The sequence below is a fragment of the Equus przewalskii genome, chromosome X, assembly GCF_037783145.1.
Source record: "Equus przewalskii isolate Varuska chromosome X, EquPr2, whole genome shotgun sequence".
NCBI classification, from domain to species: Eukaryota; Metazoa; Chordata; class Mammalia; order Perissodactyla; family Equidae; genus Equus; species Equus przewalskii.
Genome location: NC_091863.1, coordinates 1,581,905 through 1,599,203, shown reverse-complemented (window position 1 = coordinate 1,599,203; position 17,299 = coordinate 1,581,905). Strand labels below are relative to the sequence as shown.

General features: G+C 43.3%; 1 protein-coding gene across 10 annotated transcripts in view; it reads left to right on the top strand.

Annotated features, from left to right (window-relative positions):
• PRKX (protein kinase cAMP-dependent X-linked catalytic subunit) overlaps window positions 1-17,299 on the top strand; it is a 166,890-nt gene that overhangs the window by 45,831 nt on the left and 103,760 nt on the right. For all 10 annotated transcript variants that reach the window (XR_011535762.1, XR_011535763.1, XR_011535764.1 and 7 more), the window contains exon 3: window positions 5,507-5,770. Coding sequence is in view for 3 of the 10 variants with exons in the window: in XM_070603605.1 (XP_070459706.1) it covers window positions 5,507-5,770 (264 nt within the window). In the remaining 7 variants the exon portion in view is untranslated. The remainder of the gene's footprint in view (window positions 1-5,506; window positions 5,771-17,299) is intronic.

The window sequence follows — 17,299 nt, the reverse complement described above, 5'->3', positions numbered from 1 at the left end:
TCTAAACCACATCTCCAAATCCGTCCACAGTCTCGTCTTCCCAGAAGCCCCCTTAGTTCATCCAGGTCCCCTCGTTTTCTTCTGAGTGGCCTCCTCAGGGTTTATCCACTCCTGATGACAGCAGGCTGGGGCTTCTTTCTGACACGAAAATCAGATGTTATCCTTTATTTTCACATCCTATCAGAAGTTTTCCTTCATGCATACAACAGAATGCAAATGCTCTGCCCTGTCTCCAGGGCTCCAGGGTTTGACTGGTACCTGTTTTCTACCTTCCTGTACGTCCCTCCCCTGCCTCCTTCGAGCAGAGGTGCATCCTGTCCCCAGGTCCTGCCTTCCGCCTGCTCTGGCCTCAACTCTGCCTAGCCATCCTGTGTTTAATGTTTAGATCTAGTCTTCTGCCAGCCCACAAGGCTCAGGACCATCAGAACAGGATCTGCCCTTCGCATTACAGTATGGCCAACACAGGACATTGCCTGGCACAGAGGGGGTGTTTGGTCAGATTTATCCACCAAATGAAGAAAAGAGCAATGAGTTGTAGAGGTCGCTAAAGAAAGCGGTTCATGAGTTCTTGATTGATGTTGCTCAGTAAGGCTAATAATGCACCCAGTGAAATTCAGATCCAGAACATGCTGCTTTTTCTCATATCATGTGTGACAAACCCTGTCGTCTCTTTCTGCTCTCAAACTTTTACTTTTTGATAGACTCTGTGCAAGGCATGGAGTCCTGCAATCAATGATAATTGTTTGACCAACACATTGCCGGATACAGTTCATCCTGTTTCTCGTTTTGTGAACTCAGATTTTAATTCATTTGTGGCCACGTAGACTTCACCCTATCAACCTACAAGCCCCAAATGATGACTAACTGATTATGAATGTTTTGGGGGTGGTAAAGTTGGTATCTCTTTGAATATTGTGGTTTTTAGTGGTAACACCCAACTCTTGACAGTTCTCTCCAAATAAGAAAAGCCTTACTGATGGAGATTTGAAGGAAAGATGTGTCAGAGGAATTTTTTTTCTTACGACATTTATGTGTCTTCAGTGATTTGGTGAAGGACAGGGGAAGCGGGACCCTCGGGGATTTTTTTTTCATAGCCTTAGTTTACTCGTTCTGCAGTACCTGCTATGAAAGCTATTACTTCCCAAGGATGCTGACGACTCATTGCACTTGAGTATGATGTGTATAGGTAAAAATGGCAGCCCACTTTTTCAGGGATTACATCTTAGGCATGATTTTTGTTTGATTTTATTGAGATATTTGTGGAACAAACCTATCTTCATACATCTTTATGCATTGGTGTAGTTCTGCCTATCCAATCACTTCTTTGTGTGTTTGAGAATGCGATCATTGTGATTTATAGTAAGAAATATATCTTTGGTTTTCTTCCCAGTTTCTAGCATAGAACTCCTACAACCCTTGGAATTGCCTGTGATGAGAGCCAGAAAGGTGTCTTTGTTATGTTAATGAGGTGGCTTTTGGCCCTGCCTGAGGGTGAGGGCTGGTTGCCAGGGGAACCAACCCTGTGATTAGAGGGTTGGAATTTCAACCCCACCCCTGACCTCTGGGAGGGAAGAGGGGATGGAGATTGAGTTCAGTTGTCAATGGCCAGTGATTTCATCAGTCCTGCCTTATGTCACGAAGCCTCCATAAAAGCCTGATAGGATGGAGTCCAGACAGTTTCTGGGTTGGTGAACATGTGGAGATTTGGGGAGAGTGATGCCTGGAGACGGCGTGGAAGCTCTATGGCTTTTCCCCATATCTTGCCCTCTGTATCTCTTTGATCTGGCTGTTCCTGACTTATATCCTTTCATAATAAGCCAGTGATCTCTTAAGGAAAGGGTTTCTCTGAGTTCTGTGAGCTGCTCTAGCAAATTAAGGGATCCCAAAGACAGTGTCCTGGAAACGTCTGATTTATAGCTGGTTAGTCAGAAGCACAGGTGACAACCTGGTCTTGCGATGGGCGCCTGAAATGGGGGCAGTCTTGTGGGACTGAGCCCTTCACCTGTGGGGATCTGATGTGATCTCTAGGTAGATAGTGTCAGAATTGAATTGACTCATAGGACACCCAGCTGGTGTCCCAGAACTGTTTGGTTGTGAGGGGAGAAAACCCACACGTTGGAGTTGGGAGCAAAATAATAGACGCTGAGAGACACTGAGCCCTAACTCTTTTCCTCTATTGATCAATATGGATGATGGATCAATATGGATGGATGTTGGTCAATATGGATGCATGAAAGTACAACTCAGCTGGAACCTGGGTGACGGAATCTAAGATCTTTGACCCACTGCTCCTGCCAGAATCTCCTGGTCTCTACACTTACGGTTGTTCGGGACTGACATACTCACTTGGTTGCTTAATCCTGAAGGTTCTTTTCTTAACTGCCAACCCTTTGTGACTCTGTTCTCATCTCCCTCCATTGTTAATTATCTCTGATGCCCCTGAATGGTGAAATTGGGTTACATCCAAACATTGTGGTGCATTGTTTTCAAGAGCTGAGAAAGGATCTGGGCAGATTATTATCCAGGTGATGGATCAGTAGGAATGGCTATAGGATATATCCAAGAATGCGTGCATCCTCATTGGTGAGGAGAGTGTGTGTGCACACGTGTGCATACGTATTTGAGTGTGGGAAGAAGGGGTTGTATTCATTCTCCCACCATTTCAACCAAATCCACAGTTGTAGAAAATGGTAGTACTGATTGGATAGCTTTGACCGTTTAAGTCTTTTCAAGGGCTCAAGTCGCAGAACTCCATGTCTTTCCTGGTGAGTGCTAGCTCAATTTGCATCTACCCTGCCCCAGGGAAATCCAGAAAGTCACCAGCTTACCTAGAGGTTTGTTGTACACACTCACCAGTTGGATACCATTTGGACCCTAGACCGTGTTTCCCAGCAGAACAGTGAAATCATCGTTGGCTTCTCAGCTCACCCACAAAAGCCCTGTGCGGCTGTCATGCGTTTGAAATACTGTGTGCTCATATTGAAGCATCGCAGGAAGGAATGGCCTCGCCTTGTCCAGCAGAAAATAGGGCATGTGGCCAAAGGAAAATGACTTATAATGACTTGAAATGACAGAAGGAAAGCCAGTGTCTCATCCGTCTTTCTAACTGTAGGTTTCTCCCAAAAGTAACAACAGCAGTGAAAACCCCTAAAACACTCTTCCTGCTTCCTGCGTCCCTTCATGCCTCCACACCACAAATCTTGAACCTCTGAGCTGCAAGAAGTGAGAAGGGGAAACAGGAGACAGATGCACAGCTCTCACTAACCCAAGAAAGGAAATGCGTGCAAGTCACCAAGGCTGTGCTTCCTGCAGACGGTATCCTTGGGCGGTCCTGCTGCCACGGGGCAGACATCTGGTAGCAACATAGAGAAAGGACGGCATTTATGCACCCCCTCTTTATGCATAGGTGTCATCCCCCAGCCACATCCTTATTGCAAACGGTCTGCATGTCTAAATGCATTTAGTGAAAGCCTTTTGTACATACGACGTTATTTCAGTAGTACGTACAAACATTGTGATTAGCAAAATAGACACTCATTTGAAAGTCAGAGCAGTGTGTTTTTTTGTTTCTCTTATTAAAGTGCTCTCCTATGGCGTAGAAAAGTTGATCACGTCTGTGAGGGGGCATCTTTCCTCTCTACAGCCACATCTTTTTATTTATTTGCATTGTCATGCTCTCCTGACCACTGCCCATGCGTGTTCCTCTGTGATTTTCCTTTGACTTAATTGTTAGGTCTTTGCAAGCTATCTCCCCAAATGCTTTGTCTTCATTTGACTTTCTTTTATTGGAATGGCCCATCCCAGCAGGCAAGACCCTGTGGTAGACTGTGTCCTGAGCATCCTCCTCTGGTTTCCAGGGCGTTGTTTTGTTTTCGGTGATGCCCAGATGGATGCCTCTCATTGGGATCATCTTTGGAGGGAATCACCAGTCCTACTGTGTGATGCAAGAAGATGCAACAGGGACAACTGCAGTGTTGACAACCACAGCCTGATCTTGCTTAACGTCATGCGCTGTGTCCCCGATTCTGCAGAGTGGCTTTTAATGAGTGACCCCACAAACGCTTACTGTGTCATAGGCATCCTCATACTTCCTAAATCCCCTCAAAAACCTACTGCTTAGTTCCGCAGCTCATTTCTCTTTTCCCCACGTCTCCTTTATGTGAAAACGTTCTTTCTCCATCAATGCTGATCTCCCGAGCACGGATTTGTTTCTTTTCCTTTAGCCAAGACTTCTAAATACGCATGGGACTCAGCGTCTTCTGTCCTCTTTCTGCTTTCTCTCATCCACACTCTGTTTTCCTCCATGCTGCCTTTCTTCCATTCAGAGAGCTCCTCAATGCCTTTGTAAGGAGGCTCCATCTCTTCTGACTCCCTTGGGCAATCCTCTACTCATAATTGCTTAGAAATCTCTCGCTTTGGACTTTTTTAAGGGCCACCTTTCCCCAGCAAGTGTTTGAAAGGCAGTCTGTTACTTTACTCTAAATTTTCGGTCCTGATTACTGCACTGGGTGACCGAACTGGGCGTGATCCCTGAAGATGTGCCCACTGGGTATGAGTTTGCTCGGGCAGCCAAAACAAATACCAGAGACTGTATGTACAGACGGAAACAGAAGCCATTTATGGTCTCACAGTCTGAGACCAAGTCTGAGATGCAGGTGTAGGCAGGGCTGGTTTCTCCTGAGGCTTCTCTCCTTGGCGTGTAGACCACGTCTCCTTGAAGTCCTCACGTGGTCATCCCTCTGTGCATGTCTACGTCCTCATCTCCTCTTCTCATAAGGACTCCAGTCCTGTTGGATCAGGACCCACCCTCATGACCTCCTTTTACCTCCATCACCTCTTTAAAGACCGATCTCCAAATACAGCCCCATCCTGAGGTCCTGGGGGTGACGGCTTCAACATTGGAATTTTGGAGGACGCAATTTAGCCCCAAACAAGCTGTTAGCCAGTTTGTTATCAAAATATGGTGTTTACTCTTGTCCATTCTGAGATCTTTGCCCATTTCACAGGATTCCCGTCTCAACATGTATCTATATCTATATCTTAACATCTCTCTGTACCTGACTCTTAACATCTACCTATATGCATGTGTTAACCTGTGTCCATAAACATACATAACATCTATCTTTGCTATATGTTAACGTGTATCTAGCTATACCCATAATGTATATCTATATTGAACCTTAACATCTGTCCATACTCATATCTTAGCATCTGTCCATCTGTATGAATATCTTAATATCTATGTATACTTGGATATTAATGTCTGTCTATACACACGTGTCAGCACCTGCCTATACCCAGATCTTAATGTCTATCTGTGCCCATTTCTAACATCTACCTGTTCCCGGATCTTAATGTCTATGTATGCCCATAGCTTGACATCTGTCTGTCCCCAGCTCTTACTGTCTGCCTCTGCCCATCTGTGCCCACATCTAACATCTGTCTATACCCATCCCTTAATGTCCGTCCACGGTGCAGCCTTCACTCACGCGGTGGTCTCCCGCAGGTTCTGGACGTACCATGATGAGCGCTTCCTCTACATGCTGATGGAGTTTGTGCCGGGCGGCGAGCTCTTCAGCTACCTGCGGAACCGGGGGCGCTTTGCCAGCAACACTGGGCTCTTTTACTCCGCGGAGATCGTCTGTGCCATTGAGTACCTGCACTCAAAGGAGATCGTCTACAGGGACTTGAAGCCAGAAAACATACTGCTGGACAGGGATGGTCACATCAAACTCACTGACTTTGGGTTCGCTAAGAAACTGGTAGACAAGTAAGTGACCATTTTCACCCATTTCCCTTGCCCCCGCCGACCCCCCGGCAACCACCATTCTACTCTTTGGTTCTATGAGTTTGGTTTTTTTTTGAAGATTCCACATATAAGTGAGATCATACAGTATGTGTCTTTTCTCTGTCTGACTTCTCTCACTTACCATCATGCCCTCCAGGTCTATCCATATTGTCGCAAATGGCAAGATTTCCTTCTTTTTTATGAGTGAATAGTATTCCCTTGTAGATATACGCCTCATCTTCTTTATCCATTCATTCATTGACGGACACATCGGTTGTTTTCGTATCCTGGTTATTGTGAATAATGCTGCAGTGAACAGGGGGGCACGTTATCTCTTTGAGATGCTAATTTCATTTCATTTGGCCGTATGCCCAGAAGTGGGATTGCTGGATCATAACGGTAGTTCTACTTTAAATTTTTTGAGAAACCTAAATACTGTTTTCCGTAGTGGCTTTACCAATTTACATTCCCCCCACCAGTGCACAAGGGTTCCCTTTTCTACACATCCTCGCCAACACTTATCTCTTGTCTTTTTGATGACAGCCACCCTGGCAGAGTCAGCTGATGTAAGTTAGCTTTTCTTTTTATCAGAATTATACATCTGCATCCTCTGAGTCAAGGACTCTCAACAGACAGCCACTTTCAACTCTGAGGGCTGCTCAGCCAGTTTTCTTGGTCCGTCTCCTGGGCAGCTTCCAAAATTGTCCTGTTGTTGTCTCCTTGTTCCTTCTTAAGTGGCTTACGCTTTTTATCGTTCTTCACTGTCTTTTGGGAGGGAGCAGAGCTGAATTTGTTTAATTCACCATCTTTGACAAGAAGGATTATGCATTTAAACATAGTGAGGTCACCTTTACCTTGTTCAAAAAAAAAAATGTATCTTACTTTTTATTTCTGATGATGACAAAACACCAAAAAAGTCCTTGCTGAACAAATAAATTATTAGTTTCAGTGTTTTCCTATGTAAATAAAGGTACAGCACATACACTAGGCATGAATATTTATTTGTGTTTCAGGTTAATTCTATAATTTAAGTTCTCCTAAGTGGAATTAACTAGGCGAACATTCTGAACATTGTTAGCACCAGAGAGTTGATATCATTAAGAAGAATTCTATAAGATAACATCTTAGATAGTTCCGTATCATAAAATACCTTTTGGCTTAATTCACTCCAATAATCCAGAACGCTCTATTTAGCTGGGAAAAACCATTTATACTTAATGTGTATAAGTCATGCATCGCTTAACGATGGGAATACATACTGAGAAATGCATCATTAGGTGATGTCATTGTCCTGCAAACATCACAGAGTGTGCTTACACAAGTTTAGTTGGTACACCCTGCTACACACCTACACTCTGTGGTATGAATCTTATGGGACCACCATCGTATATGTGGTTTGCCATTGACCAAAATGTCATGGAGTGACGCATGACTGTGATTATGTAATATATAGTGTATAAAAGTATAATATTCAGCATATGTGAGGCTGACGTATTTGCAAAACTGTCTGTGTTGCAACATCATGAGCCTGCAAGCATCTTTTAGTGCCATGATCTGTAGAGACTGCATTCTCTCCTTTAGGAACAATGCAGCCTTTAGCATGTAGAATCTAAGAAAAACTCTCAAAATTTAATTCCCAGCCAGGAGCACCCCTTATATGAAGCACTGGGGGCCTCTCTTGGGGTCTAAAGGGTTGGGATTGAATGCAATTGTACATTTTTACTCCAAAGAAGCGAGTAAGAGGGACGTGGCTAAAGGTGAGGGATGGAGCTGTCTCATTTTCTGTGTTGGCTCTTTCTCTCTGTCACGTCACACATTAGTTTTCTAGGTTGTTTTGTTTGGGGGTTATTTTGCTGTGGTTTTTGTTGTTGTTATGTTATGCCCTAATAAAACGTAAGCTTTTTTCCCCCATACATGCAGTTGCCCACCACACGCCTGGGCAACTTAGGCATTAAAGAGAGAGACACCTGACAGAGCCGGAGAAAGACTGGGCTGTATTATTTCTAATGCCATCACAGCTCCTGCTGATAACCTGCAGTCATAAAATATTCCACTTAGAAGGACAAGGGTGTGTGTCTTGTTCCTCTGGACAATTTTAGTAATTTATGTTCCTAAAATTTCTCTTTCTCTAGAGCAGCGCCGTCTGATAGAAATACAACACAAACCTCGTGTGTTCAAGTTTTCCAGGAGCCATAGTTTAGAAAAGAAAACAGGTGTAGATAATTTTAATAATGAAGTCTCTGTTACTCGATATCTCCCAAATACGATCATTTTAACATATCATCAGTATAAAAGTTGAGAGAATTTTTACTGTTTTCGAAATCCCACGCGCATTTATTTCTTACAGGACATCTCAATGAGGGTGCTAAATTTTCATCAGAAATGCGTACTTGATCTTTATTTAAAGTCCGTAACATTTAAATCTGGAGAAGCAGATTCACATGGCCAGGTGCTTCAAAAATACTTTAAAAGTTTTGCAGTAACTGTCTCGAGTATCAGTTTTTAAATTTAAATTAATTACAATCAGATCAAAATTTCAGATGCTCAGTACATTTCAAGTGTTCAGTAGCTACAAGTGGCTAGTGGCTCCATATTGGCCAGACAGACCCAGAAAATGCACCTTACTGTCCCATTCCTTGACGAGATGGGGTTAGATAAGGTGATAGCTATGTTCCTCACATTGGAGAAACATCTGCACTGAGGGGAAACTTGATTTGGGGGCAATTTTACACGAAATGACTCATCTCTGATGGTTTTTCGAAAGGAGCCTCTTGTGAACACTTTATAATGCAGTAAAATTCAGTCTCATTTTCCCCTATAGAATTTCATCTATTCCATTTCTAAGAATAAAGCACATAAAAGTGAGGAGCTTTTACATAGAAGAGTGGAGACCTTACTTTTAAAAAAAAGTTGGTGTATCACATTGGCGCTGCCCCCTATTGGCAGCACGTGTATATAGTGCACCCCGTATTTATTTTTCTTAAGTCATTTTATTTGGAAGTCTGTTTCCAGAAATAAAATGTTTCACATATTCACTTGATTGTAAATTTGCCAAACCAGCTTCCTATCCAGGTAATCCATTATGTCCGTTTAAGACTAAATGGCTGAAGACGGTTTAGCACATAACATCAAGCAATTCATTTACTTAATATGTTGAATCTTGGAAAAGAAGGGCTCATTGCCGTCTTGATAGATCGCGTTTAAAGAACTTCATCTTTCTAGTCATGGGTAGTGTAGCTTGCAAAAATACATGTTTTTTGGTGATTTTTCTCCTTTTTATTCGGCGTTCTGGGTTTGTTAAATGAAGTCCCTGTCTTCTGGGCCAGCTCTGGGGACACGTGCTCATGGGCACATGGATGCAGCCCTTCCTCTGGTTTGGGATTCACATACTAACCATGACTTTTGAATAAAAATGGAAAGAAATTCACCGAAGTTTCCGGGGATCGCTACAAAATAGATGGAACAAAACAGAGTTCATCTCGAATGATATTTTTGAACATATGATTTAGAGAAGTGTGTTTCTCATATTTTTTATAGCGTACGATACAACATATTTAAGCTTGTAATTAAGTACTTTGCTCACGTATATGAATCTTATGCCCCTTTGTTCATGGCGACTCGATTTATCCTGTTTTTCCTAGGTTGTCAATAATGGAGGGATGTTTTTCTGTTCTAAGTTGATCTTACACAACTCATCTTTTCTCACTATGATTTTTCTTATTGCTGTATGAAACTATTTTGCATATACATTTTACATTATGCACATAGCCTGCCTAAAAGATGTAGGAACGAACTAGAATTGTTCTTGATTTTTTGCAGTGATTAAAAGAAGCTACTGATAGATTTAATTTGGTTTTATAAGTAAAATACAGAGGATACCTTCTGAGATGTGGTTTTCTCTCTCTGCAACAGCTCTTTCATTATGATTCTATTGTATTATTATTGTTATCTATTGTTATTATTCTATGTTGTTCTATTGTGGGTTTATAAATTCAGTACTATCCTTTGGATTTTTATTTCTGGCATCTTGCTAAGGGTGACATGGAACCTAGTCTTTTACAATTGTTACTTAACATTTCCAAGCAGACAGAAAGGTAGAGAGAATAGTTTCTATTAATACCTTTTGTCCCCATCACCCGCCTTCAGTAGGCATCAAAGCTTTGCCACCTGATTGGAAGTTTTTGCCTTTCTCCCATTTTTGTTTCTTGAATTATTATAAAGCAAATACCCGCCATCCTATCTCTAACAGATCCTGAACTTTAAAACAATAACTACAATGCCATTATCACATCTGAGAAAATTCTATAAGAAAATTCTTACTATCATCTAACACCCGGTCAATATTCAAATTTCCCCCAAATGTCTCAAAAATGAGGATCTAACCAAGGTTTCCACACTGCTTTTGGCTGATTTGTCTTTTAGCTCCATTTGATCCATAAAGTTCACCTTCCAACTTTTTTTCCCTTTCTGCCATATATTTGTCAAATAAACTGGGCCATTTGCCCTGTAGGAAGCCCCACAATCTAGACTCTGTGGATTGCTTCCTCACGGTGTCACTTTCCTTGTTCTTCTGTCCCCTGGATGTCTTGTAGACCAGTGGTTAGCTCTCTGGACTGGATTAGAGGCAGGGCCATTGGACCCTCCTTTTCGCCCTTCCTCCGTCCGTCCTTTTCTTCCTTTCTTTCTTTTTTGTCTTTGAGAAATAGCTGGTGCTGAGTTTCTGTTGTGGCTTTTGTGTCCAGCAAGAAGCGCGGACCACGTCCTTGTCTTGCTGTAAGTGGAGTGAAGATGGCTGCTCTGTGGGTCTGAGTGTTACCGGCCCAGCCTCCCTCCCCACTGTCCACTCTTGCTCCCATCTACACCGAACTGTGGGTTTTGGCTCCTCCGATGGTGGCTGCCTTGCTCCAGCCTTCCAAGAGAGATGGCACAATGGTGACATTCTTGCTCTGACATCCCTTCTGCATTTCGTAGCTGGAATTTTTCTATTAAAAAAACACTTCACCCGCTTAGCCATTGGGTGACCATGAAATACTGTCCTTGACGAGTGGGCAGGGGGCATGCTTCATTCTTACACTTTATTTAAGGGTTTTTAAAATCATGACCTGGGACCTTAGTGATCTCAAATGCTGCCAATGCGTCTTTTAAACATTGTTGGTCTCTACTCAGAAAACATGTGATCTCATGCATTTTCTTCCAAAGCAATTTTTTTTTTTTTTTTGATGCTTAAATTGGCCCCATCTTAGTAGGGAGTGACTGCTTAATGGGTGCAGAGTTTCGTTTTTCAGGGTGATGAAAATGTCTAGTTGGGAACTAGATTGAGGTGGTGGTTACAGAACATTGTGAATGTGCTAAATATCCCTGAATCGCTCACTTTAAAATGATTAATTTTATGTTATGTGAATTATGACTCAGTTGAAAAAAAAAAACAATCCTGCCTATGTAGGAACCACTTCAAGCTGCCTCCTGTACCCTTTTGTAGACAACCCATTGGCTTTGAGAACTTCCTTGCGTTCATTCACTAGAAGCAGCCCAGGCCCCTTTATATATGTCCTCCTTCCACCCTGGAGCCAGCTGTTTCTTCAAGATGGAAGCCTGGATTCTCGGGTGGGAAATAGTATTTAAAGACCACTCTGTGAGTACTTGGATGCTCTCTGATGTTGGAGTTTCATTGCTTCTAGGCATTCTTAATGGACAGAGTTGAAAAATGCTTTTTTTTTTTTGAAAGAGAAAGGTAAATGTCATCCAGACTTTCCAAATCATGTTTAAGGCTATTGGTTTTCACTTAATTTTTATGAATTATTCTTGTATCTCTTTGCTTACCCTGCAAATCTTGTTTAACCAGGTAATTTATTCACAGCAACAAGTGCTCTCAGTGCCACACACAGCTGACTTCTGTACGTGCCACTGTGGTTGAGATGTGCATTCTAATCCTTTAATCTTTTATTTAGGAAAATAGAGAACCAAGCAAAAGTTAATTCATGAAACTGGTGAGGGCCTTCATTTCATGGATATGAAAACTAAAGTTGTGCAGGATGGAGATGTATGTCAGGTGTCATATATCTCAAGTATTTGTCAAGTATTTGATCAAAGCCAGGCTTTGAAATCCTTTCCTCTCCCTCTATCTAATTCTTTCCACTAAGCCAGGGCTTGGCAGACTGTGCCAGCAGGATCCGGCCCTCCGCATGTCATTTATAAATAAAGTTTTATTGGAACACATTATCACCGTTTGTTGACATTCTGTCTGCAACAGCGCTCGTGCTACAAATAGAAGAGTTGTATGTTGGTGACAGAGACCTGATGGCCCACAATGCTGAAAATATTTGCTATCTGGCCGTTTACAAAGTTTGTCTACCCTGGAACTAGACCATCTGCTTTGTGAGCTGCTCAAAATTGACCAGAACGTATATTCGTATCCTGGAAGATTATTCAGCCATGAAAAGTAGTAAAGTTCTGACACATGCTGCAACCTCAGTGAACCTTGAAAACATGATGCTGAGTGAAAGAAGCCAGACACAAAAGGCCAAATATTGTCTGAATTTACTTATGTGAGGTATCTCAAGGAGCCAGATTGTAGAGACAGAAAGTAGAATAGAGGTTGCCAGGGACGTGGCTCCCCTTGTATTGGTGTGTCAGAAATTCTATGGTTTACTTCCTGAATGCTACACAGACTCGTGGGCCTGGGAAGTGCTAAGGATTCCTGAAGCAGACGCAGTGTGTCTGCCTGTCTCTCTCTCTCTCTTTCACACATGATACTTTAGAATTCTTCCAGTTCTGCGTCTTCGTTTCACAGATGAGAAATCCAAGGCTCTCAGAGGTGCCCACGTTCCCACAACGGCCAAGTGGTAGTACCTTCCTGCTTCCGGATCAGACTTCTTTCTGTTATCACGAGCCTCTGTTATGGAAGCACCAGAAAGCAATGGTTAGGAATGAAGGGCAGCTATGGGGATTCTTGCCTCCTATTGGACCGGTGACACTGCCTAGCTGGTGAGCTTGGGTGTGTCATTATTGCCTCTGTGTGCCTTGCTTTGCCTGTCTATGAAATGAAGAGGAATGTTCCTACCCCATAGGACTGTTGGTAAGAATGGATGGATCTGTTCATCAAAAAGTATTTCTTTAGAACTGTTTCTGGCACATAGTGAGCACTGAGTGGACATTATCATCCTCATCATCGTCATCACCGTCATCATCATCACCATCACTGTCATCACCCCATTGTCGTAATCATCATCACCATCACCATCATCATCATCACCATCAACATCATCACCACCACCATCATTACTATCACCGTCACCATTACCAGCACCATCATCATCATTATCACCATCACCATATCATTACTGTCACCATCATCACCATCATTATCACCCTCATCATATCATCATCATCATCATCATCATCACCTTCACCATCACCATCATCATCACCATCATTATCGTTATCACCATCATCACCACTGCTGTGGACTGAATTGTGTCCCTCCAAAATTCATGTGTTGAGACGCTAACCCTCGTTGTGACTCTATTTGGAGATAGTGCTTTTAGGAGATAATTAAAGTTAAGTGAGGTCAGGAGAGTGGGGTTCTAATCTGATAGGATTGTTGGCCTTATAAGAAATTTATTTCTCACAGTTCTGGAGGCTGAAAGTTTAAGATCAGAGTGCCAGGTGATTTGGTCGCTGGTAAGGACTCTCTTCCTGGCTTTTAGACGGCTTCATTCTCACTGTGTACTAGTGTGGAAGAGAAAGTTCTCTCTCTTCCTCTTCTTATAAGAACACCAGTCATTGGATTAGTCCTGTCTTAATCCAGTATGACCTCATCTTAACTTGTTGACATCAGCAAGATCTTATTTCCAAATCAGATCCCATTCACAGGCATTGGGATTTAGGACTTTGGAGGGAACACATTCACCCCAGTAGGATGCCACAGAAGGCAGTAGGGGATTAAGAACACATGAACATTTGATTCTGTATTGTACAGAGCGTCCTGTCTCTCCTTGGTTAACACAGCCTCCTACGCCCCGCCGTAGTGGAACTGATAACAGAGGAAACTGAGAACGACAGGTGTTACCTTGCCTTCTCTCCAAGAGCCAAGTGAGCAAAAGGAGATAAGACCAGAGGCATGGATAATTCACAGCCTGGACCAGCAGTCTCAGAATAACACACAGGGCTCTCCATCTTGTCTTAGCATATTTACCACAGCCTGAACCTCTATAGCAATCAATGCCTCTATACATCCAGGAAGCATTGGGGCTTTTTCTAGGAAGCTTTTACTCTCGAGGTGTCAGGCTGCCTGAGGCTACTTAGAAACTGGAAATTTACACAGCCTTTGATCTGTGCCCCTTACTAGGATGGAGCCGAAAAGAGACTCCCATTTCCAGATGCAAGAGGAGATGCTGCCCCTGATGCGTGTACAGTTACCTGCCACCACCTCCACGTGGTCTTAGATCAGCTAAGAGCTAGGCTTCCAAGCGACCTTCAGGCGACCTTGCATGTGCTACCAGCCTGGAAAGCCAGCATTAATGGGCTAATAAGTTGATTGTTCTGCAGAATTACAGTGTCATGAGCCAAAGCAACCAAGGTTAACTCTGTTGGACGTGGCGGGGAGAAGGGATGTTTCTAAAATAGCCTGCATCCAACTCAGTCCTTAGACTTAAGTCTAGGGAATGAGAAGCGCCCCATTGGACCCCCAGGTGGTTCCGTGGACCATGATTGGCTCTAACTTGAACTGAGCAGCTGGTAGAGTAAGCCCCTCCTACTTTACTCTGCGTTAAGAGGAACCGGGTCTCCCTCCCTCCTTTCCTTCCTTGTATTTGCTTCCCCCTGCCGTACCTTCATTCCCGGCTGCTTGCCAGACTGCCCATTCCAGGGACTGCAAAGTCTCTGTCTGAGCCGGGGTAACGTGACCCCGTTCCTTCAACAGGATTTGAAATTTTGATCGCAGTTTGTTTTTATCACAGGGGGTTACGGGGAAATAGGAAAGAGTCTGTTATGTGAAAAAAAGAGTTGGAGGTTGGGAATAGGGAGGTGTCACAGGGGAAGGAAGCAGAGAGAGAGACCCAAGAGGACCTTTGGGTGGGTTTGTGGGAGGAGCTGAGGGGCCTAAGCCAAGATCCCCGTCATGCCATCAGTCCTGGGGGGGCTGGGACCAAATGTGCTGCTTATAAAACAGGCTTGGTGCACGCTTGGTGTGATGCGCAAAGGAAGTGCCGAGTGGCTAGATGTACCCATTAGCAGACTATATTGAAGTACCTTTTTGTTTTCTCTATGTTAAATCTGCAAAATAGAGATTCTTCTATCAATACTTCTATCATCGCATGGCTTTTTGGAGGAGTCATTTACAAAGTATCTATATTTTTTTCCTCTCCTAAGGAGCCACTTCTTTTGTCTAGAGACAGGCGCCAAACACAAGTGCAACATTTAGCAAGACGGGCAGGTGTGGTCTGGAGGTGAGCTTGAGGTCGGAATTGCTAAGTGAAGAGCCCCAAGTGACATTCTACCTGGCAGTAGAGCACCAGCTGGATACAGCTTGGGCACAGCTCTCTATCTAGGGTTACAGATTCCCGGATCCCTTCCAAAGCAACCCTTTGTCCAACCTCTCCTTAGGTCCTTGTCACCTTACCTTGACTTCTGTTCATCAGACACTTCTTCCTGCACCTTCCTTCCATGGGGGGCACCCTGCTCCTTCCGCTTCTATCTCTGTACTTTTGAGAATTTTAATTGTAGCAAAATAGATATAACAAAATTTACCATCTTAATCATTTTTAAGTGCACAGTTCAGTGGCATGAAGCACATTCACAGTGTTGTGCAACCATCCCCACCATCCATCTCCAGAACTTTCTCATCTTCCCAAACTGAAACTCTGTCTCCATTAAACACTCACTCCCCATCCCCCTCCCTCAGCCCCTGGCACCCACCGTCTACTTTCTGTCTCTGGGTTTGACTCCTCTGCGGACCTCCTATGACTAGAATCTTAGAGTATTTGTCCTTTTGTGACTGGCTTGTTTCATTGAGCATGATGTCCTGAGGGTTCATCCATGTTGCAGCAGGTGTCAGCATTTCCTGCTTTTTTAAGGCTGAAGAAATATCTCATCATTTGGATAGATCACAGTTTCTGTGTCCATTCATCTATTGATGGACACGTGTGTTGGCATCCACCTGTTGGCTCTTGAGAATAATCCTGCTATGCATATGTGTGTACAAATATATCTTCAAGTTCTTTCATTTCTTTTGGGTGTATACCTAGGAGTGGAATTGCTGTATCCTATGGTGTTTCTATGTTTAATTTTTGAGGAACCTCTGTACCGTTTTCCACAGTGGCTGCCCCGTTTTACATTCCCACCAACAGTGCACGAGGGTTCCAATTACCTACATCTTCACCAACACTTGTTGTTTTCTGTTTTTTTGATAGTAGCCTTTCTAATGAGTGTGAAGTGGTTGTCTCTGCACTTTTAACTCCTTTTTTTCTTGCTGATCAGGGGGCAAAGTCACAAGGAGGACCCCAAGTTCTTACTCACGGAAACCCCGTCACACCCTCTGTCTGACCTGTTACTGCCCATCTTAGTGACCTAGCATACTCTCACAATCTTAGCACATGAGTGGGTACTCAAAGTCTTTAAAGAGACAAGTGTGGACATCATTATCGCAATTTTCTTGACCCCCAAAGTGGTATTTTCAGACGTTTTTCCTCTCATGCCATCCTTTAGCTTGTATTCCATTACACAACACAATTTATAATACACACCAGGGAGTGTGAAGACCCCAGGTGCTTAGAAGTAAAGTGTAATTGTGTGAGTGGCCCACGTGATGTGACAGACATGGGGGTGTGTTCATTTCCTGGGGCTGCCATAACAAAGTACCCCAAACTAAGGGGTTTAGAACAAGAGGACGTTATGGTCTCATAGTTCTGGCAGCCAGAAGCCTAACGTCAAGGTGTTGGCAGGGCTATGCTCCGCCCAAAGGCTCTACATAGTTGTATATTCTTCGTTGTGGGTCCTTCTAGTTGTGGCATTGTGGGACGCTGCCTCACCGTGGTTTGACGAACAATGCCATGTCCACGCCCAGGATTCGAACCAACGAAACACAGCCGCCTGTAGCCGAGCACGCGAACCCAACCACTCGGCCACGGGGCCAGCCCCTACAATGTGGTTTTTTTAAAGATTATAGTGTGATGATTTAATATACATTGTTAGGTCATCACCACAATCAAATTAGTTAGCATGTCCGTCACTTGACATAGTTACCATTCTCTTTTTGATGGTGAGAACACTTAAGATCAACTCTCTCAGCAAATTTCAAGTATGTAATACCATATTAGCTATTAACTATAGTCACCTTGCTGTACGTTAGGATCCCACAACTAATTCATCTTATAACTGAAAGTCTGTACCATTTGACCAACCTCTCCCCACTCCCCCCTCCCCTAGCCTGTTTCTGCTCTCTGTTTCTATGAGTTTTACTATTTTAGATTCCACGTGTAAGTGAGATCTTACAGTATCTGCCTTTGTCTGGCT